Raw genomic sequence first — 27,050 nt, 5'->3', positions numbered from 1 at the left:
CCTGAAGTCCGGTTGGGGCCCAACGGTCACCATCCTATGAAGGAGGGGCTGTGATGCCCCTGACCCTATAAGCAACACCCTCCCCACCCCAGGCAGCCGGGAATCTCCTCTCAGCTTGGTCTGGCTTAGTGCAGAGTCCCAACCCATGGGAGTCACACAGGAGGGCAGTGTCACCCAGAGAAGGGAAACTGCCACTGGGCCTGTTTACTGGGCTTAGGGTCCTATTCTCTGTTTCCAGATGGAGCCAACCCATTAGGCCCTCCATAAAGACAGCTAGCCTATGCTGTTGGCTCCTCACTAGCCCTCCGGGGACCACCCTTCCTGTCTATGTCTGTGCCTCATTCCACTCCAGGTTCCCGACATTGCAAAATCCAGGGGCAGCATTCACTATTTCCTACAGGAACTATGCACTGCGGGCATAGGGAGGGGCCCTTGGAGGGGTGCAGCAGTGTCCCCAGGAGTCCCCAAGTCCTGTGAAGTCACTGCTGCTGCTAGAACTTGTTGCTCCCCACTAACTTTCCCCCCTTGCTGGTCCTGAAGGCCTCTAGGCCACCTCCTGCCCCAGAATTGGTAAGAATAAATATTCAAGTGATGGCAGCGGTGACCCACTTATTAGCAGATGCCACAGCCCCAGGGCACAGTGGCTGATGCTGAAGGAACACAGAGAGAGGCCGTGGCAGGGAAGGGAAACGTCCTTGGGAAGACGCGTTCAATTCCAACGCTACTGAGTGACTGCGAGAAGTCGGCTTCACTCTCTAGGAGCGAGAGGCAGCGAGAAAGACAGCAAATCAATCCAGCAGACGGCAGGATGTGCACACTTGGGTCACCGAACAGACACCAGCCACGGGCAGCGTCGCCCCCGCCCTCTGCGAAGTCAAGCTCCAAGGACTGACAAACGGGCATGCCCTGCCCCCTCCTATCCTGGCCTCGCAGCGGGGCTGCCCTGCAAGCCGAGTGAGTCTGTGTCACGGGGGCCAGAGGACGGGGCCGAGAGGCCAAGCGGCCGGGCTCCCGTCTCTGCCTCAGCCCTGTGACCCTGGGGAAATCACAGCCTCCAAGCCTCAGTTTTCTCTCCTGTAAAATGGGATGAGGCTGGGGCTGGCCCGGTGGTGCAGCAGTTAAGTTCGTACGTTCCGCTTCTTGGCAGCCCGGGGTTTGCCGGTTCGGATCCCGGGTGCGGACATGGCACCACTCAGCAAAAGCCATGCTGTGGTAGGCATCCCACATATAAAGTAGAGGAAGATGGGCATGGATGTTAGCTCAGGGCCAGTCTTCCTCAGCAAAAAGAGGAGGACTGGCAGTAGTTCGATCAGGGCTAATCTTCCTCAAAAAAAAAAAAAAAGGGGGATGAGGCCACGTACCTTACTGTGTGGCTGGGAGGACCAAAGAAGAAACAAGAAAGTACTGGTAACGTGCTACACCAAGGCAAAAACACAGTAGGAGGGAGCAGGCAGGCTCAGCCCGCGGCTGCCGCGGGGGCGCAATACTCCCTCCTCTAACCCTTATAAAAAGGAAGTTTTCCCCTTGAACAGTCCTGTTTTAGGAAGAAACCATTTGATTTTAAAAAGGGGACTGTATGCTATTTTAAGTGTCGCAAACGGATAGAGACAAGTATTGCTGTGTAAGGCTGAGCCAAGATGGAATCAGAAAACATGGCCTCCTGGCAGAGAAGGAGAAACCAGGACTCTCAGTGAAGGCTCAGAAGGACCCTTCCAACGTCAACCTGAGTCTGAATCTCAGATTGACCTACTCCTCTAGCGAGAGAGTCCCGTAGACAGAACTCTCCCTGAGGCCCCCAACACACACCCCACTTCTTCAAGAAGAACCATTTCTGGGGAGAACCCCTCCGTCAGGCAGAAGGTGGCAGGTCACCTGCAGGGCACTTGCAGGCTGCATCTCTCTTTCCCGGGTCACCTATGCCCTGGAGGTGGATCTCACAGCTCCTGTGCAAGGCAGGACGGCAGGACGGCAAGCCAGGGTGACCTTGTCCTGTCCCAAAGCAGCCCACAAGGGGCCCCCTGCTCAATATCGCCAGTCTGTGGCCGAGTCTCCAGCCAGGATGAGCTCCGCTCTGCCATCTGCACACTCGGCTCCGCTCGGCCAGTGCCTGCTGGGCTGCCAGTGACCCAGCAGCATCTGTCCACCTGTAAGTGGTGGATGCCACTCCTGTGAATGGTGAGGAGCTTTCAGCACTGGGGAGTCCCACTGTCCCCCCAGGGCTTCCCTCTGACACTCTCAAGGAGGTGGCAATGGCAGGGCCAGGTCCTGGACAAGGGGTACGAATGATAGGCTGGGGAGCACAGCAGGTATGAGGAAGTGAAACAAGAGCACCTGGCAGTGCCCTTGACTCCAGGGACAGTGACACACGTCCCATTCCCCAGACACCCGGGACAGTCTGACTCCTGGACAGAACTGCTATACATACAATCCTGCCACTTCACCAGTGGTCCCTGGCCCCCTCACTGTATAGGAAAGAATGAAATGCTAAATTCTGACTTTGTTTCCTACCAAAGTCGGAGAAGTTCTGCAGAAAGAATCCCAAGATATTCCCCAGCCTGGAGGCGAGGTTACAGGTTTGAAAGAGTTGGGGCATCTCACACTTTCCCATTCATCTTTCAAAGGAGCGGGAGGGGTGGGTGGTGGGGTTCTGGGAATCCAAGGCCTGCTGAAAGCAGAACCTGACGTGAATTCTCAGGGGCCCTCCTGACAGGGCCCAGGTCACTGCTGGCTCCAGCTGTGCTGGCTCGCTGGGACGCCCTGGAGAGCACATGTGACTCATGGGACCCCCACCTCACAGGGCCCTGCTCTGTGGCTACTCCAAGGAAGGAGAGGGAGGAACTGACTCATGTCAGCTGCACTGGCAATCACAGGATGCGGACGGAGGTCGCTGGGTGCAGGAGGGGAGGAGGAATTTTCCGTTTGTTAAGGTCAAGGGCTTTGGGAGGCGACTGGCAGCTGCTGGTAGAGAAAGCTCCCTTCTTATAAGTAATCACGATGCTACACACAGGCTGGCCTCTGGAGATGGTTAATATCCCAAATATTCTCATTCTGTGTGTGCCTCTCAGTAGCATTCCCAAGAAGAAACAGAAGAGATTGTTTCCAGCAGACTTTCTGAAAATCAAACCACAAAATGAAAGCCTGTACCTTTATCCCCCAGAATGTACTGTCCAGAATAGCAATGAAGAAGTGGTTATCAGCAGGCCCTTTTGAACATGTAGGCCCGAAAGGTGCATGGTCTACCTGAGCCACAGAGATGACTGTGCACGGGGCAGGAAGGGTGCTTAAAATTGGCTCCTGCCTTGCCCAGGATTTCGGTGAAGTCTGGCCGGCAGCAAAATCAAACAGCTGGTGGAAAGAGGTGCAGTGGGAGCCTCTAGAAGGGATGAACAATTTCTGAACATGGGGGGCAAGGGGAAAGGACGACCCTCCTCCCCCTGATCTGCAGAGGCCACTTGATGGAACAAAGACAGGCCTGTGTGAGCCCCGTAGGTCAGGCTTGGGAGAGTAAGATGCCGTTATCACTTGCAATAGAGCACAGGACGGAGGAAGAAAACCCACATCCTTGCCAACCTCTTCCCCCAGTCGCTTTGTCCCTTCCAACTCACTGAGAGTGGGAGGCCTGCAGACGGATGAACAGCACCCGGTATTCAGGGTCAGGAAGAACTGGAGCCGCATGCAAAGTTACAAAGGGACTTCTGAGACAACATGAAGGTCCATCCGCCTTGAATTTCTCCAAACCAGGCAGAAGAGCACATCTGAACCGAAAACCTTCTGAGCAAACTGATCCCGCAGCAGTGGACCGGGGGTTGGCGGGGAGAGGGTGCCAGTCCCCAGAGAACAGGCTCTGCTTCTGCTCACCCTTCCTTTCTGATTCCTGCAGCTTTTGCAAGCGCGGTGGCAATTAGCTTTATGAGTTATAAGTGCAATATCTGGGAGATGAAGGCAGTAATTAATACCTGTCTGCCTTCCTGAAGGGTTCCTTCTGTTCGGTCAGAGTTATTGAGATTCAGGGAAGGAAGCTTCCATCATGCGGAAGGTTTAGAGGAATAAGTGAAGGGATTTAACAAGGCAATAATAACGCTTCTAAATAATTCACCAGGCAAACGGCAGCAGCCAATATTCCCAGTGCTCCATGTCTGTTTTGCCCGTGGGCAGGGGAATGTGCCAGGCAGATTCTGCACGGACTCCAGCAACATCCCTGGGAAAGACCAGCTGAGGGGCTCTGCTGCTGTCCCTCTGCTTGTCCCCGGACAAGCTCGGGTGGCTGCGCCGAGCCTCTCAGATCTCTTCTCCACATCTTCCTTCTGCCCGTCTATGCCGGTTAGAGACCCAGATGGGACTTACACTTACAAATATTTTTGCTAATTTTATCAATCAAGGTTTGTTGAAATGCTAAGAGGCTAACAGGCCTCAGCTCTCCTGACTAGACCTGTGGTGGGGGGACCTGTGCCACAACTCTACCCCAAAACAAATTCTTAGCCATCGCTGAATATGCAAGAGAAGACACACAGATTGTCCGACTGATCCAGAAACGCAGAGAGGAAAACAAACCTCTCCACGGCTTGAGCCACGGTCTCCTTCCAGAGGTCTACAGGGTGGGACTGGGAAGGCAAAACCACCATTCAGCGGCCCTTGGGGTTAACAAATTCAGACTCAAATACCAGAGCTGGCAGGGCCTGCGGAAACCTTTGCCAGGATAGAGATAATTAAGTCAAGAGGCCAGCTCCCCGAAAGGCTCAGCTCTCTCCTGGCCCTGCCTCCTGCTCCAATCAGCTAAGTGGCCACGTGTCAAACTATGTGTCACCTAGCACACCTAAATCTGTGTCAGGGCTGAGGAGGACCGAGAGGAAGCAGAGAATATTAATAGATGCAGCAAAAAGGAAAGGGAAGAGTCTCTGAGTCCCGCCCGCAAAGCAGGCGGAGATAAATGACTGCCTCTGGGTCTGTATCTTATTTCCAAGACCCGTCTGGCACATTGCTCGGTCCTCACTCCCCCGGCCCGGGGCACAGAACAATCAAGAAGGAGCCCAGAGATTCATTTTCTCCCCTTGTCTGCGGGCAGCAGGGGAGGAAGGGCGAGAGTTGGGCTGGCCCTTCCCCATTTGCAGAGCCTGTTATAGTCAGGGTCAACCGTACGATGGCTCAGCCCAGCCTGCCCAGTCAGGAAACCTGACATCCACCCACATCCTCCCGGGCTGGCCATGAGTAGCGTCAGAACATGGGAAGTCTCCGGAAAACTAGCTCTGGCACTCTTAGAGAGCTTTGATAAGAGTGCCCCTCACATCCTGAGCTAAGTTCACAGGAGTTCACAGCCCTACAGCTGGCAACATCCCGAAGGCCAATTCAAACCACATACGACTTAGGCCTGGCCACCAGGACACTCCGGGGCTAGAGTCTTTGTGACATGAACCAAGGCCGCAGATGGTAGCCCGAGAGTGGAGCTGTGGGGGCCGTCATCTCTGAGGAACGACTTCTGCCAGAGGGTAAAGGCAGTTCAAATGCCCCTGGCCACCCAGGAGGGCCTGGCCAGGCCCAGGCGAGAAGGCCGGAGGAGCAGCGGCGAGGCCACTCACCAGGTAGATGCGGTAGGCGTCCACTCGGCGCAGGGGCCCCCAGCACAGGTCCGTGTCGTTGTACCTGGTGTCGGCCTCCACACCACAGGAGTCGTTGCCAGCGGTGCTGCTGAGAAAGAGAACAATGGCTCAGTGTGGCCCTCCCTGCTCGGCGGGAAGCAGACAGAATGTAACACTGTTAATTATTAGCTGATTATTATTAATTATTATAATAATTATAATTATTAATTAGAACCTCCACTCCCCCAACAGCTGCTCTAGGTCCAACCGTCTGAGTCTCATGAACCACATTTCCTTGTCTTTTAGGGCAGCCATCGCTCCTTCCTGTCACATCGACTCCCGGTGACTCAGGAACCCCTGGTGGGAATCCCAGTCATCTCCTCAGTGGGACAGAGAAGGGGACAGCAGTGTGGAGCGTGTCTCCAAGGGACAGAACACACAGCTGGCTGTGACCCGTGCAGACGAGGGCCTCGGCATCTATGCTCTTCAGATGCTGATGGATTTGCTGGGCGTTGTGCTTCTGCCCTGAAACCTCTGCCCCGACTGTCCGAGGAGCCCATTGACTACAGCTAGTGTAGGGGGTGGTGGGGGACACTCACCAGGTCACCTGCATGAGGGAGAAGGGCACGGCAGCAGCATAGATGGCCAGGTCCCCATACAGGTAAATGATGATGCAGAAATAGAACAAGTTGACCCCCACTGAAAGGAACAAAGTCATCGGTCAGGGAGCCCTAGGGAAATGGTTACATTCTTTTTTGACCACTAAATCTCTGCCTCTTCCATAGCTTTCAGTTCTCCAAGCTGTCTACTTTCTCCAAAAAGAGTGGGAAAACCACCCCAAAGTCCTGTGTCTTGTTCTGGCTGACTACACTGTGATGCTGGCAGCAGACACATCTGCTCGTGACTGTCACCTGAGAGGGGCTAAGCGAGCAGAGAGGAGGAGCAGACAGGTTCTGAATCCAGCCAGGTACAGGGCGAGTGGGAGGCACGGACTGACGGGGGGAAACTGGAGGTGGCTTCACGCTCACTTGGGACAGGCTGCCTGGGGAAGAGGAGGAGAGACGCCCCCCAGTCAGGAGCCCGAACCCCAGAGTTCGCCTGGGCCACAGCCCCTCTCTCAGCCAAACACAGGCCTCTGAGGCAAAAGACTGCTCCTGAGGAATTAAAAAGCAAAGAGGAAGTAACAGGAAATGGCCCAGCTTTCTGAAGCTGAAATTAAGAGTAAAAAGCCCTTGGCTTCCGAAGACCAAGTGCCTCATTCTGAATGTGACAAAGCACCCAGCACCCGATGGGGTGCGGGGCCTGGCATGCTGGGGAGAGCGAGCAGCAGGAGCGAGCGCTCAGGATGGGCTCACCTTCCTTCTTAGGAGAAGCTTTCGCAACGCAGGATGCTGACTGCGGAAGGTGCATGATGTGGAAGCTCCCTCTGCAGAGCCAAACCTCGGCCCCTCTCCCTCCGGGAGGGCCCTGAACTGAGAGTTAGGAACCCAGGCCCTAGTCCTAATCACATCGGTCTCGCTTCCTGCCCCTGCAAGTCCCCAGTCGTCTCCAATCCTGTCCAGTGAGAAGAATTCCACTCGCGCTAAATCCCATATGTGAGTCTAGCTATAAAGACCAAATGTGAAAGCTCTGAGAAAAGCATGCGACCCTACAACCTCAGGGTCGTGGCCCCGGACAGCCAGTCTCTAATTTCTGTCCAGACTGACTGCTCGTTTGTGATCTCCTTGGTCTCAAGCTGCTGGCTTCTCTGAGAACAGAAAAAAAAAATGAAGTGACAGTTCCCTCTAATCCTGGTGGCTCAGAGGAGCCTCCAGGGTCCCTGAGGGAAAACTGGGGACATGTTCCTCCTGGGCTATTTGAGGTCAGCTTGCTCCTAGGAGTCTGGGGGAAAAAGACTAAGAAAATATGTTCTTGCAAGAACCCAGAAGGGCCTCGGAATCCTCGCTGTCCAAGCTCAGTGGTTCCAGGGGTCTGCCTGCCACTCACCTCGGGGCTCCAAGTACGGCCTGTGTCCCAGCTTGTCTTTCTGCTTGGAGCCAATGCTCTCTGCAGGGAGGCACCGTCCCTCCCCGTCCCAACCTCTCCTCCACCTGCCCATGCACTTGTGTCAGCTCTGTTTATAAACTGCCACTGGCCCTTCCTGATCAATACATTTCATTACTAGACAAAATGGCAAGATCAATGGACTTCCTGAGAGGACAGCAACGACTAGGCCTGGCATTTCTAAGGACAAGAAATGAGTCTGGATCACAAGGGAGCCTTTTGTGGAGGGTGGTAGCCCTTCCAAAGGTGAAGGTGACAAGCTGTGAATTAGCCATGGCACAGAGCGGCTTTCAACTGGGGGCGATTTTGCCTCCTACCCCCCACTGGGGACATTTGGCAATGTCTGAGGACATTTTTGGTTGTCACGACTCGGAGGTGCTACTAGCAACTAGTGAGTAGATGCCAAGTATACTACTCAATATCCTACAGTGCAGAGCACAGGCCCCACAACAAAAAGGATCCGGCCCAAATGTCAACAGTGCTGGGATTGAGAAATCTTGGAGCAGATGAGAAGAAGCCTTCCCCTAAGTGTGAGGCTGCTCTCATACGATTGTATTTTCTTTCATATTTCGGTAAACTAGGAGTCTAGTCAGTGGGCGAAAAAAAGACAAAACCAAACCACTACTTCCTAGAATTCTTAAAGAAGTCAGGGAGGATTGTAAAACACGGAAATTAGAAAGGAGGATTAAAGGTCTACGTTCTCCCTCCAATGTGCATTTTATTTCAAAAGCCTGTCTTTGGAAGGAGACCGGGTGCGGCCACCAGGAGGAGATGTTTCCACTCTCTTATCTTAGTCTAACTTGATGGGGAGAGAGAGAAAAGGAACAAACGAAAAGCACAGAAGTGGGCTCGTCATAGCCAATTTGGTTTGGATGAATTCTGAAAAGCCCCTTCGAGCCTGATGGGCGGGATGGAAGCAGACCTTCGGGGAACCTTTGCCTGATGATCACAATCTTCCGGACCAGACAGTCAAATCACATTGCCAATGATAAATGGAATGCTTAATGTCCCCAAAAGCAGGCAAGACGCTAATTTCTACAATCCTCCCCAGCTCTCAGACCTGGTGGAGATGCCCCCCTCTGCAAACAGGGTCTCCAACAAAGGGGCAGAAAATCTTCCAAGATAAGTGCAAGGGGAAGGATTTAGTGAGATGTGTCTGACTGTCTATGAAAGGGAAACGGACAGGATTGGATATGCAAAAACTAAACTCTTGAACAGCGCATCTTCCAAAATAACAATATCTGCCATGGAGGTATAAGATGCTGTTGCTGGAACACCCAACAACCTAGCACCGGAGCTGGGTTGGATCCTTTCAGGGTATAGCCAGTCCCAGTAAGGAGCAGGCAGAGTGCCCAGGTCAAAATTAGACGCTCAGATTCCCAGGCAGCAATGGGCCCCTAGCACCCTCTGCTGGCCACCTGGAAGGCATACCCAGGCGTGTGCGTAGCGTTATCTACTGCCGTCACAAGGTGATTGCTCTGTGTTGTCCTAGCAGAACAGTCCAGAAGAAAGACAAGTCAGAAGCAATCAAGCAAGAGGCACAAAACTGTCAGCCAGCCTCGGTTGGCTCCCTTCGTCAGAAATCTGCCTAGGATTCTCGACCTCTATGTCTAGAAGGAGCTAAGCAGCCACTTTTTTATTCCTACAATGACGAATGGGGAGGAATCCAAAAAAACAACTTGAAGCAGTTCAGGCCTCTTAGCAAGGTGGCTTCTCAAAGGCACTGGGAGCAGGCGGACAGTCTGCTCTCCGCATCGCCTGCCCTGTCCTGAGTCGTGAAGGGGGGACCCTCGCTCCGAGTGCCCAGGTCTGCAGGAAAGAACCAGCTCTCCCCGTCCTCGCCCCACCTTGAGAACGAAGTCACACCTTTATTGAAGAACATGGAGGCCATCTGTCCCATTTCCACCCGGTCTGTGATTTCAAAGAGGTTCGAAGGTCCACGCCTCTCTGTGGAGCCAAAAGGACAAGAAGAGGAAGTGGCTCTTCCACTTGGAAAAGCTCCTAGAAGGGGGTGTTGAGCTCTGTGAATTCTCCAGAACAATGAAATCTTCAAGCATTTCAAACTGTCAAGAAAACTTTTCCCGATGTTTCCAAACATTGGTGGGAGGGGAGGAAGGAGAGAGATCAGAGCCCTGACACTGACTCGAGCCTCCAGCGGGCACCGGGCGCTGAGGTTATGTGACTGGCCCAAGCCGCAGAAGTTAGTACGTGGTAGAGTCACAGGGCTGAGGCTAGGGCCCCAGGCTCCAAAGCCGTGCGGACCATGGTGCCTTCCTAGGAACCAACCACAGGCAGGAAGTGCCCAGGGGTCTCTGCAGAGAGACGCCCCCAGACCCTCTCCATGAGGAATGAGAACCCTGTGGACCAGAGGGAAGTGGGGGCCGGCCCGAATCCCAAAACTTACGCACAGACAGGATGGGCCGCTTCTCTGCCCGCTCATAGCTGTCCTGGACGAGAACATCACTGTCGGAGGCCGTGGAGGAGTCGTCATCTTCCTCCTCCTAGGAGAGGGTGGGACAGGGAGAAGGAGGAACAAACAAGGAAAAAAGGAGGAGTATGTAACTACAGAACCCCCTGGGACAATGGAGAGCACGTTTACTTTATTTCTTTTTAGAAGGTATCTGATTAGGAAGCTCTTAATACTTCCATACTGCCACATTAGAAGGCACAGACACACTTGGATGTCAGATGGCAGCTGCAGCACAGCTCCTGGGTACAGAGGTGCAGAACGACTGAGCGAGCTCAAGGCAGGGGCCAGGACGGAGTCTGTGATGTTAAAAGAGCAGAGGCTGCATCTGTTCTGTAAGCTCATGAGGCTGTTAGGCTTCAGCTCCGGGACTAGGGTCTTGGAACAGCGCTGTGGACACGAGCCCTCCATTGGGAGGGAAAGAACTGGCCCGAGGGCCACCTCTTTGCTACACAGCTGGATGGGGGCACTGCCTGGAGACAAGGGCAACACACACACCTGGTGGTTTTCCATCCTCTTCCAGCGCAGCTGAGCGTTGGCTGCCGCCATGGCCTCCATCACAAAGGTGGTCGTCACAAAGCTGCAGGGGAAGGCCACGTGTTAATTACCAAAGGCAGGTAGGAGGGAGGAGGTACAAAGAGAAAGGAAAAGTCATTTTAAGACCTGACCAACAAGCCCAAAGCATTCTCTCTTCTGAGAGCTGTTCCCTAGGGAACTTTTGAGATAGGTCTGACCTGATAAGAGGGTGTGTGTGCATATGATGCCTTGTGTGCTTGCCTTGATGTCCCTGTCCCATTTAGAATGCATTTCCAATGAAATAAGCTGAGTGAGAGAGAATGAGTCTGGCGGAGAGGTGTCGGGGGCAATGCAGTACTGCACTCCAACAAGGGGCCTGTTGTGGGCAGAGGTCAGGGACAGGCACTCACTGATGCTCTAGGTTGGGCAGAGGAGGCTGATTCACAAAGCGCCCTCCCAAAGCTTCTGGGAAGGGCAGCAGGCAGTTCCCACCTCTCCTTGCTGGGACACGGACAAGCGGTCAGCTCCCAGTTGCACACACTGAAGGACGGGGCACAGGTAGGGATAATTGAAAAGGACACTTGGCTCCTGAATCCACCCCCTCTTTTTTTTTTGGCAGTACTTTTACTTTCCTAATAATCTGGCTAATGGGAAAATAAGCTTGCATTTCTACGGCCTGAATCCAAAGGGAGATGGGGAGGCGGCACCAGATGTTTGCTGAGAGTCAGACTAGAGTGAAAAACCATCTTTTCTTTTCCTCTTAAAGAAACTGGAGAGACCTGGACAACAGCTGGGACACACAGATGCTTCTGGTAGCAGACGGTAAGGAAAGGGCCGCCTTCCTGCTAATAAAACCCGAGGAATGAACCTATCCCTGCTGAACCAACCTAGATGGAACATTCACTTCCCTCCTCCTCGAGGCCAGCACGGCTCTGCCCCTGGATGCGACCCCGAGCCCTCCCCGAATGCTGTCACCTGCTGCAGGCTGACTGCTCGGCCCAGCAGTCAGGTGGCAAGTGGGACAGAAGTAAAACCCACATACACTTCATCTTGGTGGGGGTCGGGGGCAGCCAGCTCTGAAATCCTGGTTCCAGTCGCCTCAGCACCTCCTGGAAAGGTTTCTCATTATCTTGCCTAACTGACCATTTTTTTTTTTTTTATTAATGTTATGATAGATTACAACCTTGTGAGATTTCAGTTGTACATTTTTGTTAGTCATGTTGTGGGTACACCACTTCCCCCTCTGTGCCCTCCCCCCACCCCCCTTTTCCCTGGTAACCACCGATCAGATCTCCTTATCAATATGCTAATTTCCACCTATGAGTGGAGTCATATAGAGTTCGTCTTTCTCTGACTGGCTTATTTCGCTTAACATAATACCCTCGAGGTCCATCCACGTTGTTGTGAATGGGCCAATTTTGTCTTTTTTTATGGCTGAGTAGTATTCCATTGTGTATATATACCACATCTTCTTTATCCAATCATCAGTTTCTGGGCATGTAGGCTGGTTCCACGTCTTGGCTATTGTAAATAATGCTGTGATGAACATAGGGGTGCAACGGACTCTTGAGATTTCTGATATCAGGTTCTTAGGATAGATACCCAGTAATGGGATGGCTGGGTCATAGGGTATTTCTATTTTTAACTTTTTGAGAAATCTCCATACTGTTTTCCATAGTGGCTGTATCAGTTTGCATTCCCACCAACAGTGTATGAGGGTTCCTTTTTCTCCACAACCTCTCCAACATTTGTCGCTCTTGGTTTTGGATGTTTTTGCCAATCTAACGGGTGTAAGGTGATATCTTAGTGCAGTTTTGATTTGCATTTCCCTGATGATTAGCGATGACGAACATCTTTTCATGTGTCTATTGGCCATATTCATATCTTCTTTTGAGAAATGTCTGTTCATGTCCTCTGCCCATTTTTTGATCGGGTTGTTTGTTTTTTTGTTGTTAAGCAGTGTGAGTTCTTTGTATATTATGGAGATTAATCCTTTGTCGGATAAGTGGCTTGTAAATATTTTTTCCCAATTAGTGAGCTGTTTTTTTGTTTCAATCCTGTTTTCCCTTGCCTTGAAGAAGCTCTTTAGTCTGATGAAGTCCCATTTGTTTATTCTTTCTATTGTTTCCCTCAACTGAGGAGTTACAGTGTCCGAAAAGATTCTTTTGAAACTGATGTCAAAGAGTGTACTGCCTATATTCTCTTCCAAAAGACTTATTGTCTCAGGCCTAATCTTTAGGTCTTTGATCCATTTTGAGTTTATTTTGGTGTGTGGTGAAAAAGAATGGTCAATTTTCAATCTTTTGCATGTAGCTGTCCAGTTTTCCCAGCACCATTTGTTGAAGAGACTTTCTTTTCTCCATTGTAGGCCCTCTGCTCCTTTGTCGAAGATTAGCTGTCCATAGATGTGTGGTTTTATCTCTGGGCTTTCAATTCTGTTCCATTGATCTGTGGACCTGTTTTTGTACCAGTACCATGCTGTTTTGATCACTGTAGCTTTGTAGTATGTTTTGAAATCGGGGATTGTGATTCCGCCGGCTTTGTTTTTCTTGCTCAGGATTGCTTTAGCAATTCGCGGTCTTTTGTTGCCCCATATGAATTTTAGGATTGTTTGTTCAATTTCTGTGAAGAATGTTCTTGGGATTCTGATTGGGATAGCATTGAATCTGTATATTGCTTTAGGTAGCATGGACATTTTAACTATGTTTATTCTTCCAATCCATGTGCAAGGAATGTCTTTCCATCTCTTTATGTCATCGTCAATTTCTTTCAAGAAAGTCTTGTAGTTTTCATTGTATAGATCCTTCACTTCCTTGGTTAAGTTTATCCCAAGGTATTTTATTCTTTTCGTTGCGATTGTGAATGGGATTGAGTTCTTGAGTTCTTTTTCTGTTAGTTCATTGTTAGTGTATAGAAATGCTACTGGTTTATGCACGTTAATTTTATACCCTGCTACTTTGCTGTAGTTGTTGATTATTTCTAATAGTTTTTCTGTGGATTCTTTGGGGTTTTCTATGTATAGGATCATGTCGTCTGCAAACAACGAGAGTTTTACTTCTTCGTTACCTATTTGGATTCCTTTTATTTCTTTTTCCTGCCGAATTGCTCTGGCCAGCACCTCCAGTACTATGTTGAATAGGAGTGGTGAAAGTGGGCACCCTTGTCTTGTTCCTGTCCTCAGAGGGATGGCTTTCAGTTTTTGTCCATTGAGTATGATGTTGGCTGTGGGTCTATCATATATGGCCTTTATTATGTTGAGGTACTTTCCTTCTATACCCATTTTACTGAGGGTTTTTATCATAAATGGGTGTTGGATCTTGTCGAATGCTTTCTCTGCATCTATTGAGATGATCATGTGGTTTTTGTTTTTCATTTTGTTGATGTAGTGTATCACGTTGATTGACTTGCGGATGTTGAACCATCCCTGTGTCCCTGGTATAAATCCCACTTGATCATGGTGTATAATCTTTTTGATGTATTGCTGTATTCGGTTTGCCCAAATTTTGTTGAGGATTTTTGCATCTATGTTCATCAGTGATATCGGCCTGTAGTTCTCCTTCTTTGTGTTGTCCTTGTCAGGTTTGGGGATCAGAGTGATGTTGGCTTCGTAGAATGTGTTAGGGAGTTCTCCATCTTTCTCAATTTTCTGGAACAGTTTGAGGAGAATAGGTATTAAGTCTTCTTTGAATGTTTGGTAGAATTCTCCAGAGAAGCCGTCTGGTCCTGGTCTCTTATTTTTGGGGAGGTTTTTGATTACTGTTTCTATTTCCTTGCTTGTGATTGGCCTATTCAGATTCTCCATTTCTTCCTGATTCAGTTTGGGGAGATTGTAGGAGTCTAGGAATTTGTCCATTTCTTCCAGGTTGTTCAATTTGTTGGCATATAGTTTTTCATAGTATTCTCTTATGATCTCTTGTATTTCATTGGTATCTGTTGTGATTTCTCCTCTGTCATTCCTAATTTTATTAATTTGCGATTTCTCTCTTCTTTTCTTGGTGAGTCTGGCTAGGGGTTTGTCAATTTTGTTAATTCTTTCGAAGAACCAACTCTTTGTTTCATTGATCCTTTCTATTGTCTTTTTTGTTTCAATATCGTTTATTTCTGCTCTTATTTTTATTATTTCCCTCCTTCTACTGACTCTGGGCTTTGTTTGTTCTTCTTTTTCTAGTTCTGTTAGGTGTCGTTTGAGGTTGCTTATGTGAGCTTTTTCTTGTTTAGTGAGGTGAGCCTGTATTGCGATGAATTTCCCTCTTAGGACTGCTTTTGCTGCATCCCAAATGGTTTGGTATGTCGTGTTCTCATTTTCATTAGTCTCCAGATAAAATTTGATTTCTTCTTTAATTTCTTCAATGATCCATTGTTTGTTGAGAAGCATGTTGTTTAGTCTCCACATTTTTGCACCTTTCTCTGCTTTTTTCTTGTAGTTGATTTCTAGTTTAATAGCATTGTGATCAGAAAAGATGCTTGATATTATTTCAACTCTCTTGTATTTATTGATGTTTGCTTTGGTTCCCAAAATATGGTCAATCCTTGAGAATGTTCCATGTGCACTTGAGAAGAATGTGTAACCTGCTGTTTTTGGATGAAGTGTTCTATATATATCTATTAAGTCCATCTGGTCTAATTTTTCATTTAATTCTATTATTTCCTTGTTGATTTTCTGTCTGGATGTTCTGTCCATTGGTGTTAATGGTGTGTTGAGGTCCCCTACTATTATTGTATTGTTGTTGATGTCTTCTTTTAGTTCTGTTAAGAGTTGCTTTACAAATTTTGGTGCTCCTGTGTTGGGTGCGTATATATTTATAAGTGTTATGTCTTCTTGGTGGAGAGTCCCTTTTATCATTATATACTGTCCCTCTTTGTCGTTCTTTATCTGTTTTGCTTTGAAGTCTACCTTGTCTGATATTAGTATAGCAACACCTGCTTTCTTTTGTTCATTATTAGCTTGGAGTATTGTTCTCCATCCCTTGACTCTGAGTCTGTGTTTGTCTTTGGGGCTGAGGTGTGTTTCCTGGAGGCAGCATATTGTTGGATCTTGTTCTTTGATCCATCCTGCCACTCTGTGTCTTTTGATTGGGGAGTTCAATCCATTTACATTTAGAGTGATTATTGAGACGTGGGGGCCTACCACTCCCATTTTGTGTCTTGTTTTCCGGTTTTCTTCAGTTTCCTTTGTTTCTCGTCCCATGGTTTAATCTGTTCTGATGTAGAGCTGCTACTCTCTGTTGTTGTCCTTCTACTTATCTCCTCTGCTCTTGGTTTTATAGCCCCTTTCCTTTTTTGGATTTTTCAGGAATGAGGGTTTTCCTGAGGATTTCCTGAAGAGGAGGTTTTGTGGCAATGAACTCCCTTAATTTTTGTTTATCTGGGAAAGTTTTTATTTCTCCATCGTATTTGAAGGATATTTTCGCTGGGTAGAGAATTCTCGGCTGTAGATTTTTGTCCTTCAGATTTTTGAATATATCATTCCACTCTCTTCTAGCCTGTAAAGTTTCTGCTGAGAAATCTGCTGATAGCCTGATGGGGGTTCCTTTGTAGGTTAGTTTCTTTTGCCTGGCTGTCGTTAGTATTTTCTCCTTGTCGTTGACTTTTGCTAGCTTCACTACTATATGCCGTGGAGTTGGTCTTCTTGCATTGATAAAGTTTGGAGATCTATTGGCTTCTGTCACCTGAAGATCCATCTCTCTCACCAGATTTGGGAAGTTCTCAGCCATTATTTCTTTGAATAGGCTTTCTGCCCCTTTCTCCTTCTCTTCACCCTCTGGTATACCTATAATCCTTACGTTGCATCTCCTAATTGTGTCTGATAATTCTCGGAGAGTTTCTTCATTTCTTTTTAGTCTTGCTTCTCTCTCCTCCTCTGCCTGCAGCAATTCTATATTGCCATCTTCCAAATTGCTAATTCTTTCCTCCATATTATCGGCCCTACTGTTCAGAGCATCTAGATTTTTCTTAATCTCCTCTATTGTGTTCTTCATTTCTAATATTTCTGTTTGGTTCTTCTTTATCGTATCAAACTCTTTTGTGACATAGCTCCTGAACTCGTTGAGTTGTCGGTCAGAATTCTCTCTTAACTCATTGAGAATTTTAATGATGGCTGTTTTGAAGTCATCATCATTTAGGTTATATATCTCATTTTCTTTGGGATTGTTTTCTGTGTATTTGTTACTTTCTTTCTGTTCTGGAGATTTAATGTATTTTTTCATATTGCTTGATGTTGTTGATTTGTGCCTCCACATGGAGATAGAGTTTAGTTGCTCCTTTCACTTGTTTCAGCTGCTGCGGTGGGGGAGCAGCTGTTTATACTGCACCAACCAGGAACCCTGTCCGCAGTTGCTAACTGGGCCTGGGCCCCTCCTCGTAGCCACAGTGGCCCTTTGGATTCCCTCCTCTGCCGTGGGGGCCGTCACAGGGGGGCTTCAGGCTGCTGGTGCCTACTGTTGCAGCCCACCTAGATGTGCTCTCTCCTTAGGGTCTGCAACGGTGTTATGGGCTTTTCCAGCGGCCAGGGGTGGGATCACTTATATTTGTCGCTCCGCTGCTGTCGGCACCCACAAAATCTCACTTGTCCTCTATGGGTCGCAGGAGAGCTATTGGCATCTTCTACAGTCTGTGGTTAGTTCACCTAGCTATGCTGCTTTTGCCCTGGGGTCTTCCAGCCTTGTGGCTGGCGGCTGGGTGCCTTCTACTGGTGCTGTGCAGAGGCTTTCCCTAAGGCTGCTGTGAGCCTGTAGGGTTTCCCCCTAGGCTACGAAGCTGGGTCTCTGGAACTCCCCCCAGCCCCAGTCCTCTCCGAGATCTCCGGCTATCCCTAGTCCCACGGGGCGGGCAATGGCAGCTGGGGGTCGCCCCGCCCTCTGGGATTCTCTCCTGGCCTCTCCCGGAGCCCTGAATGCTGGGCGTGGCCCCTCTGCTAATGGGAGACAGAGAGTTTTGTCTGCTGCCCGGGCGGAACTCCGGCGCTTCCCGTCCGGGTCGCAGAGCCGGCCTTTGAAACTTCCCCCAGCCCCAGTCCTCTCTGAGATCTCCGGCAATCCCTACTCCCACAGGGCGGGCAACGGCAGCTGGGGGTTGCCCCGCCCTCTGGGATTCTCTCCGGGCCTCTCCCCGTGAATGCTGGGCGTGGCCCCTCTGCTAATGGGAGACAGAGAGTCTTGTCTGCTGCCCGGGCGGAACCTAACTGACCATTTTAAGGGCTTTAGATTTTCCCTTGTTTTTGGAAGTAAAACTAAATTCAATCTTAATTAAGGCATAAAGAGGTTCCTCATGGTTGCACAAAGCCAACCCATTGATCATGTTCAAACATAAATGGGTTGAGCAAGGAGGCCCCACCTGGGGGCCCCCAATAATCACTTCCCATTTAGATGGCTGCCTGTGCTGAAGGTCCTTTAAAGAGGACAGTAAAGTCATAGAAGGACAAGGACGTCTAGGGCTCTTGGCTGCCAGGGCTTGCAGTATGTAATGAGCCAATGGTACCCCAAGGTTGGCCTCAAACCCCTCCAAAAGAAAATGTGCGAAGGAACTGAAAAACACAGGCATTTTCCTATCCCATTCAGCCTCCTCCAGGTCTTAATTTGCTTCATCTACTAAACTGTTTCATTCCTCCAATAGGACCTGCTCCTTTCTCCTTCCAATCTCCCCAAAGGCTGCTCTCCATGACCAGTGACCACCTACTTAAACTGTGATCATCCCACGCTCCTTACTTTATGTCTTTTTCCATATTACTCATCACCTTCTAACTAACTCTGCAGTTCGCTTATTGATGATCTTCGCTACTTACCATCTGTTTCCCCACCAAAGCAAGGGAAGTCGGCAAGGGTGGGGGTCTCTGTTTTGTTCAGCGGGATACCAAAGCACCTAATCACACTGCTGGGGCACCTCTCACAGGGGAGTGACCCCTGGAGGTGTTTCCTCCCACCTCTTTTTTGCAGCTTATAGATTCCTACCTGGTTAAGGGGGCTGGAAATGCTCAGTCCTAAATCCATTGCTAGTCTGGAACTCTCGCCAAATGACTTCAGACCTGCATGTGGAATCATGGAGAAGAGCCCCAAGCAGACACACCAGCTGGTGAATCCCCCACACCCGGCTCAAGGAGCAGGTGCCCGGAAGGCCTGGGAAGGCACTGGCCTCCTCTCTGCTGCCAGGCACAAGTGAGGTGAGATCAACTCTTGATTATCTGTGTTCCTGTGCATTTATCACTTACCTTGTGAACTATCTTAAGCAAATTCTAAATTCCAAACTGATTTCCCAAATCACCTTAAATGTCTGCTAATTCTTCTTCTGTGTCTAGGTGGTACTTTCTCAGAGAACAAAATTGACGGTAACATTAATAAAGTATACAGCAGGGGAGGTAAACCTGCCGAGTAGAAACACGTGAGCACCACGTGAAACATTCCAAAGCCTACTTGGAAGTCTTAACTTTTAACTGATCAGGGTTGTGTAACTGCTCCATTAGCATGAGACACTGGAGACCTCTGTATCTCCTTTCCTCTCTGGGCCACCTGGTTAGGACTCACTCACACAGACATCTTCCCGCCTGCCAAGCACACTTCCTCAAGTTAATGAAGAGAGTCGGGCTTCCTGGGCAAGCTCCCTCAGCTTTGCTCCCAGGCCCCGGCCCCCATGTGACAGCCTCTTACCTCATGAAGCCCAGGAACACCAGCAGGACCAGGCTGACAAGCCATCCAGCGGTGGCAAAGGCCTTGGGCATGGTGAGCGCACCAGTGCCCACGATGAGGTTAAACATGTACACCAGTCCAACCTGGAACCAACAGAAGTGACAGTCAAGCCCAGGAATTAATTAACCTCCCCCCACAACGGCTCCCAAGGACGACCCCGGGTGACAGCAAAACTGCGGAGGCCAGGAGGCCAGACTTCAGACAGGGAAGCGGGTAAGCAGGGGGAATTCCGCCTCGGTTCTAGGGAGGCATGCTCTGCGACCGGATGCTGGGCACCAGATATTAATACTCGGCTGACTAAAGTTCTATCAGTCTTTTCAAAATGTCCCTGATGGGTAGTTCTCTTCTCCACGTCTGCTGTCACCATCTCCATCACCTCCTCATTTCATTACTCAAAGCCGCATCTTAGATGGAAGCTCTCTGCTCAAACAGACTGTAGACTTCCCGAGGACACACCTACCCGGCACAAGGATGAACCCACAGTGCTGACGTCAAAAAAAGGGCCACTTTTCCAACACTGCTGAGCACATGACCCAGTCCTCCTCTCCACCGTCCCTGCCGCTGTCCTCTGGGACGTCTACATTCACAGTGCTTCCCTCTCCCTGCCTCCTCCCCGTACTAACTTCAGGGATTAAAAAAAACAACTCACATACAATTCACGTGCCATAAAATGCACACTTTTAAAGGACAGAGTTAGTGGTTTTTAGCATATTCACAAGGTTGTGCAACCAGCTCCCCCATCTAATTCCATTTCACTCCCCCTACCAAAAAAACCCGTACACACCAATAGCCACTCCCCATTCCCCCTCGCCCTGGCCCCAGACAACCAGCCTCCGAGTGGAACTGCTGGGCCACTGATGGCAGGTTTAAAGTTAACTCGAACTCACACCAACTCAACACTAGCTCAGTTAATTACGATTATTCCTCTTTCAAATCTCGACCATGAAATTCCTTTCTCTGACCTGAAGCCCCTGCCTTCCACAACCCTCTCCATTCCCACCGACCCTCCTCTGTCCCCATCATGACTTCCAGTACCCCCAGCCCTCCCTACCCAGAAGACCACCTCCATTTGTCCTCACCTACTTTCTCCGGCATCGTTCACAATCAGCTAGTTCCACAAAGCACACCCGGCCTGAGCTTTTTTTTTTTTTTGGTTCCTTCACCTGTGTCACCTTCACAGCATCGGATTTTCTTTATTCCTCACCATGGACTTCCAAGTATCTCCCACATAACTGCTCCAAACCCTGATCTTCAAGCCCCCAGGCCTCTCAGTTGAAGGCTGGATCTCCTGTTTCATGCAGGTCACTGAGGTCATCCGATATGCAGTTCCCACGCCTCACTCCCTCTTAGTTCAAAAATCACGATGTCTGCGTCCTCCCCAACCCCTCCCTGTCTTTGGGGAAACATGTGTCCTTCCTTCTTGCTGAGGCTCAGCCCTTCTTTCTGGAATCCTCTCCTCCTACCAGCTCTTCCCCTCTGCCTACAAACGTCCCGACACCTTTAAAACATCACCCTCTCCTTCTGTAACCAAACTCAGTGAAGAAGCCACCTATGGCGTCTGCCTTCATTTCCAAGTTCCTGAACTGTGCTTTCTACCCCCAGAACTCTCTTGAAACTGCATTCTTAAAAATCGCCACTGACCTCCATTTGCCAAATCCAATGGCTTTCTTAGCCTTTATTCTTTCTTACACTTCTGACATTAGCGGTCTGCTTTTCTCTCTCTCTGTCTTTTCCTCAGCAACTTCGACCAATCCTATGGCTTTAACCCTCATGGCGGGACAAAAGATGACTCTATTTCTCTTCATATCAGCCTTTCTGCACACCTTGAGTCCAACTGCCTGCGAGTCACTCCCCCTGCACATTCCATCAGTGGCCTCAGCCTCCTTCCTTCCCCTCCATGTCCCCTTTTGTGGCGACCTCTGGCTCCTCTTCTCCTTCACAATTCAGACTAATCGTCTCTGGCCTGGACGATGACAGCGGATTCCTACTTGGTCCTCCTGTACTCTACTGAATTGGCTGACTTACAGTTTGCTTTACCACTCGTTTCCGATCGTTAAAAAACAACAACAAATGCTTTGCCTCTAGGAGCACCTACTCATTTCTCATTTTTACTTCCCCATTCTTAGAAAAACGCACCTTTCGATATTTTAAAATTTTTCTAAGATACCCATGTACTGAATTTTTTATGAGAAACACAGAAATTAGGGCCCATTCTCCCAGCTTCAATCAGATTTAAAAAAAAATAGACAGGGAGTATCAACTACCATTTTGGGGCCCTTGACAGGGAGGAAGGAGGGCCTGGCCCGTGGTTAGGAGGGACAGGCTCCGGGCAGGTGCTGACTGGACAGCTGAGTGCTGGACAAACGGGAGGGTGCCCTGCGGAGGGGAAAGAGCTCAGCCCACAGTCCATTTACACTTGGCACGGGGACCAAGCACTTAATTCCCACCCAGCATTTGGGGCCCATTCAAACATTGCTTCCACCACAAAGCCCCGCCCAGTCTCCCAACTTTGTCTCACTCCCCACTTTCGAAACCCTGGAGCAAGGACACTTCTTATGCCCTAGTTTGGTTTTTTTTTTTTTTTTTTTTAAAGATTTTTTATTTTTCCTTTTCCTCCCCAAAGGCCCCTGGTACATAGTTGTATATATATATATATATTTTAGTTGTGGGTCTTTCTAGTTGTGGCACGTGGGACGCCTCCTCAGCGTGGCTTGATGAGCAGTGCCATGTCCACTCTCAGGATCCAAACTGGTGAAACACTAGGCCATCGAAGCAGAGTGCATGACCTTAACCACTCGGCCACAGGGCTGGCCCCTAAGTTTTTGATGTTGGTGTATTTATCTTTTCCCTTTTACTAAATCTGAGGCTCGTGGTCGCCATGGCTGTGGCCGGTGTCTCACTTCTCCGTGCATTTCTCAGAGTGCCTGGCACACAGCCTCAAGACAGGAATCCTTGGTGGAGCTGGCTCAGGTTCTCCCTGACGCGAGTCTGACAGTCTTCAGCCCCTTTTAAACATCACAATCTCAATTTGATCCCACAGACAAATCCTGAAAGGATGAGAACAAGGTTGAACTGTCTTCTTATGGCTCTTGATTGGATCATAACACTATCACGATGTGATTCCCCTGCTGGGAGTCCTGGCCCAGGGTGGTGTCATGAGAATAAATGTGAGGGTGCCAGCTGGGTGGGGAACAGGGCACAAAGCCCAACGCTGTCCTTCTGAATCATAAGTTCCCAGTGCTGGCTTTTTACAAGTGACGGTGAATGTCTATAACAAACTAATTTTTACTTTTGTTGGGGTTAATTTCAACCACTGGCACTCTGAGGCTAGTATATCCAGGTGCAGGAATGGGTCATTCAGCTAGCTCAGTTCTGCTCACTCATTTATTCAATGACTGCCGACAGCCTTCCCTAGGCCAGGCCTGGGCTGGGAGCTGGAGAGATGATGGCGAGTAAGACAGACATGGCTCTTGACCTCATGCAGGAGGAGAGAGATGACAAGAGAACAAACAATGATGACCGCCTCAGAGAAGCGTTCTGAAAGAACCAGGGCACGGTGACAAATAAAGAAGAAGCATTTTAAACAATGGGGGCTCAGGAAGGCTAAAGGATGAGAAGGAGCCGTCCAGGCAAAGGGCCAGGGAGGAGACTTCCAGAGAGGAAGGCCTAAGGTGGAAAGGGGAGGCACGTTCGAGGAACTCTGAGGCCAGTGTGGCTGAAGCATACAAGCAAGGCAGCTGGGGCTGGATGAGGCCATGTCAGACGGCACTGGGCCCTCGTGACATGACAGGGAGTTTGACGTTTCACAGGGTTTTAAGTAGGGCACTAACAGACCAGGCCCCAGTCGATGACCTAACATCTGATCCCCCACAGCCTCATTCTCAGCGTATCGCTTTTATAAGCAGCAACAGTAATGCAGGGTAGAACCTTTTTTCTTTATGGAAAATGGCCCTGGTGATGGTTCCCATGATGGAAGTAAAGAGAAAGCAAGAAAGTGATGGTTCTTAGCCAAAAGTCTTATGGAGAAATTAAATGTAAAAGAGGCATTTGCAAGTTCAGGGACGGTTGACTGTCTTGGGATGTGAAAGTCAAGGATCTATTATAGAGTAGGGTTCCTCAGCCTCGGCAGTATTGACATTTGGGGCCAGAGCATTCTTTGTTGCGGGACCTGTCCTGCGCATTGTAGGATGTTCAGCAGCATCCCCGGCCTCCACCCACTCGATGCCAGTACCTCCCACCTCACCCGTGTTGTGATAATCAAAATTGTCTCCAGACCTTGCCAAGTGTCCCCTGGGGGGAAAGACTGCCACCAGCTGAGACCGAATGAAAGACACAGTGAAATACACACGCTCCCAAGAGAAACTTCAAATAAATCTCAGCGCAAAAGGCCGTTTAAAAACTTTACAAAGAAGCTAATTAGGGATAAACTGTTGGCAGCTAGGAACAGAAGTGGGTAATCTCATTTGTCATGTGTTGTTGCCAGTTTTTAGTTCCAAAGTAAGCACTCTGCGCTGGGTGGGGCTCAGGGGTTCCCGTAGGATGATGTAAGACTTCTTCACCCTCCTGGCAAGAGCTGATCCTCTTTACCTTCAGTAAAGGTGACCAGTAAGGACCAATCACAAGGAGAAGACCATGGAGACAGGAAGCAAATCTGAGCTGAGCCACAGGCCGGGTCAAAGGCAGTTGTGGGGCAGGAGGAAGAGGAAGGAGATGTTGTCTTCTGCTTAGGTGACAGTTCTGTGGGGACAGCCTCCTGGGAAGTGTGGCAGAAAGCTGAGACAAAGCCTTACTGCAGTCACAGTGTGCGTGCTGTGGCCACGGCAGCCATGCAGAGTCTCCTCCCATTCTCAACTCTTGCTCTGTGCTGACCTGCAGAAGGCACAGTCCCTGCTCCTTGGGATGGCTGACCTGCTCCCCATGCTCTGGGGAGTTCAGCGCAGTGTTCTGGCTGCCTCACCTCCTGCCCGGCAGCCTTACACATGAGGCAGGGGTCACGGGCATCTTTCAACGGCTTCCCCTCTGACAGCTGTCAGAGGAAGCAGAAGGCAGCAGAGATGCGGAAGCAAAGACTAGGATTTCAGGCTATGCAACAAGCACTCTTTCCTTAGAAAGAAACAGCAACGATCTTCGGCAAGACCGGCCGGCAGGAGGTGGCCTTGGCAGCTGACTCTTTCGTAGGTGGTGATCTACTTCATCCCCTGTTTTGGTCACACAGTCCCTTCAGTGCTGAGCCACTCCTGGTCCCCATAAATGGGGAAACAGATATGCCCGTTCTGAGGTCACTCATGGGGGGACGTACCGGCCTGAATCACATTCCTGTGTCCAATACCATCCTTGAGAGGGTCTGTCATCTGAGTCCCCTGAGAGGCTTGTCTGCCCATTACAAATATTTTATGCAGAGTAATGCAAGCTAAAGCAAACATCCCTGGCACCTAGGAAGGGGCAGAGAACTCACAACAGGGCAACCTAGAGGTACAGAGAAGCTTTGTGTTGGGAATGTCCAGGTTACGGGCACATTCATTCAGCTTATCTAGGCTGAGTGGATGATGACCCTTACACCCTTCTCCTGGTCTCACAGGGGATTAAGGACTGTTCTCTCAGGATGGCAGAGTTAAGGAAACCTGAGGAATAAGGCATGTTCTCTACTCAAAACCTGATCACTAACTCCTGGCAATGTCATCTCATCTTCAACACCACCCATCTCTGCCCCACATCCCTCTTCACCGGAAGAACAAGAGAATATAAGCAGTTGTTTACAGTAGATGCCTGGCACAGGCCCTCAAACACAGACCTCAAACAAAACCAAACACATAGGAAATGGAAAGGTAAAAAACCCAGAACCAGCTGGAGCTTTTAGGCCTCCCTGCCCAGTTTCCTGCGGGCACATGCTGGCATGTGAAATGATTACTCAAACAACTGGAGACATAAGAAAAGTGGGTATAATACGTTGTTTCCTTCCCCAAACTCAGTTATAGAAATGACTCATCTCTAAGTTTACAGATGTTGTGAGAAGCAGCAGGAACCGTGGTGACTTTTACAGACAGCAGAGACATTTTGAGGCTGACACCAAGGGGAGGCTGAGAGCTGTCACATGATTCCTCAGATGAGACGGACACAATTTGATTCATTCCAAGGTTCCAGAAAGACTTCCCCTGATCAATTATTGAGGTGAAGGAGGCTCCCCTGGTGCCACACACGAATGGCACAGGCCCAGCAGGAGGACCTCGGTGTGAGGAAGGCTTTTTCCAGCTGTTCCCAGATGCCTCCTTATCCATCACACCACAGCTCTGGAGTGTGTGAAGCCGGCAGAAACAGAGCGAGGATTCCCCAGGCTAGGAAGGTCAGTGCAAGATAGGGCAGCTGTTTAAGGTTAGGTAAGTTCTAGAAAGAGGACTCCTGCTACTTAAGGCAGCGCTGCTTTTCCCCAGGATACTCTGTAGCAATGTGAGTCAATCATTTGATAATTCCAATCCTCCAGCTACTTATCCAGGCAAGAGGACTCTGATGTAACCATGACCGATCTTACATTACACAAAGAAGATAAACTGAGTGTCTGTGTGTGGGGGAATGCAGATCCAAGACAGTGAGAAATCAATCATTCTAATTGTCCTAATTACAGACTCCACCAAACTGCAGTTGGAAGTCTGCATGATTCTCTGCCTCTTACACCATCCAAGACTATAAAAGTTGTGCAACTTAAAATTCAGCTAAAAGCCAAAGTGGTTTCAAACTGCAGAGATGAGCAAAACCCAGTCAAGAGCTGTCAATCACTGCCTATCTGAACGGCTGCAGTTTGCAAGCGGTAGTACGCCTGAGATAAATATTACAAAGAGTTAGCAAGTCAAATTTGTTTTCTTGACCACTGTCTGATCAACATCTAAAAAGTGAACAAACTTAACTCTCAGAACGTGTTCTGAGCCAGGACAGCAGCAACATGGCCGCTGCTGACTCGAGTTCCCCAAACCCGGCTTTCACCAGCGTCTAAGCAAGCAGCTGCACTCACATTACAGCTCATAGGAGGCTGTGTGCTTCTCTAGAAGCCAGGGACACTGATGTGGGCAAAAGAGGTTCTAAAAGTAAAACTCACGTAGGGAGAGTAGAGCTCCCCAGTCTCTGTGATTTCGCCTGCCATTTCCAAAAGTGAGGAAGGGTCGGCGGGTAGCCAAGGTTCCTTTGGTGCGGGGGCGGCGGCTGCAGCTCCCTAAGGCGAAAGAGCAGACTTCAACTTTCTGATAGACCCACCCCGCCCCTCCACCCATGTCCTTTTATCACAGACACTTCAGGCCTCAATAGCTGTCACAAGACAGCCCGGAGGGAAGGGTTTCCCTGGATGACCGACACCTAGGTGGTTTCTTCTAACTCTTTCCTTGCTGTGCAGGGAATGAATGTAATTCAATGCCGCTCAGACTCCAAGTGGTTTAAGGGGCCTCGGAAGCCACGAAGCGCGCCCTTTACTCACTCTGTGGTGGCAATCCCCATTTAAGGCCAGGAACTGCGAGCTCACTACCACACAGGGCAGCCCAAGCAACTGCCTCCTCCGCCCAGGGCAAGGGGCTGGGGGCTTTCCTAGGAGCCCTCCCAACCCAACTCCTTGACCCAACGTCTCTCCTTTTTAACGGGGCCTCCACTCCCTGTCCCCCAACCTGCCGTGGGGCTCCCCACTCTCAAGCCTTTCCCTCTTCTCAAGGGCCCCGCTCCGAGCCTGCCCGCGGCTTTTTCCTCCCTCTTGGAGGAACCCCGAGTCTGACGCCGCCCCAGCCTATCCCACCCCAC

The 27,050-nt window shown here is 49.7% G+C and overlaps 1 protein-coding gene across 2 annotated transcripts in view; it reads right to left on the bottom strand.

Annotated features, from left to right (window-relative positions):
• TMEM104 (transmembrane protein 104) overlaps positions 1 to 27,050 on the bottom strand; it is a 64,138-nt gene that overhangs the window by 36,985 nt on the left and 103 nt on the right. Inside the window, exons 2-8 of one of the 2 annotated variants that reach the window (XM_046674658.1) lie at positions 26,365 to 26,478; positions 19,239 to 19,360; positions 10,582 to 10,663; positions 10,021 to 10,117; positions 9,483 to 9,563; positions 6,173 to 6,272; positions 5,574 to 5,682 (exon numbers count right to left, since the gene is read on the bottom strand). In XM_046674658.1, coding sequence (XP_046530614.1) covers positions 5,574 to 5,682; positions 6,173 to 6,272; positions 9,483 to 9,563; positions 10,021 to 10,117; positions 10,582 to 10,663; positions 19,239 to 19,360; positions 26,365 to 26,409 — 636 coding nt within the window. In that variant the 5' untranslated portion in view covers positions 26,410 to 26,478. Of the gene's footprint in view, positions 1 to 5,573; positions 5,683 to 6,172; positions 6,273 to 9,482; positions 9,564 to 10,020; positions 10,118 to 10,581; positions 10,664 to 19,238; positions 19,361 to 20,356; positions 20,388 to 26,364; positions 26,479 to 27,050 lie in introns of those variants that run through there. The other variant, XM_046674659.1, reaches the window with a different exon arrangement.

Source organism: Equus quagga, chromosome 11 (assembly GCF_021613505.1).
Source record: "Equus quagga isolate Etosha38 chromosome 11, UCLA_HA_Equagga_1.0, whole genome shotgun sequence".
NCBI lineage: Eukaryota > Metazoa > Chordata > Mammalia > Perissodactyla > Equidae > Equus > Equus quagga.
This window is presented reverse-complemented; position numbering and strand designations above follow the sequence as displayed.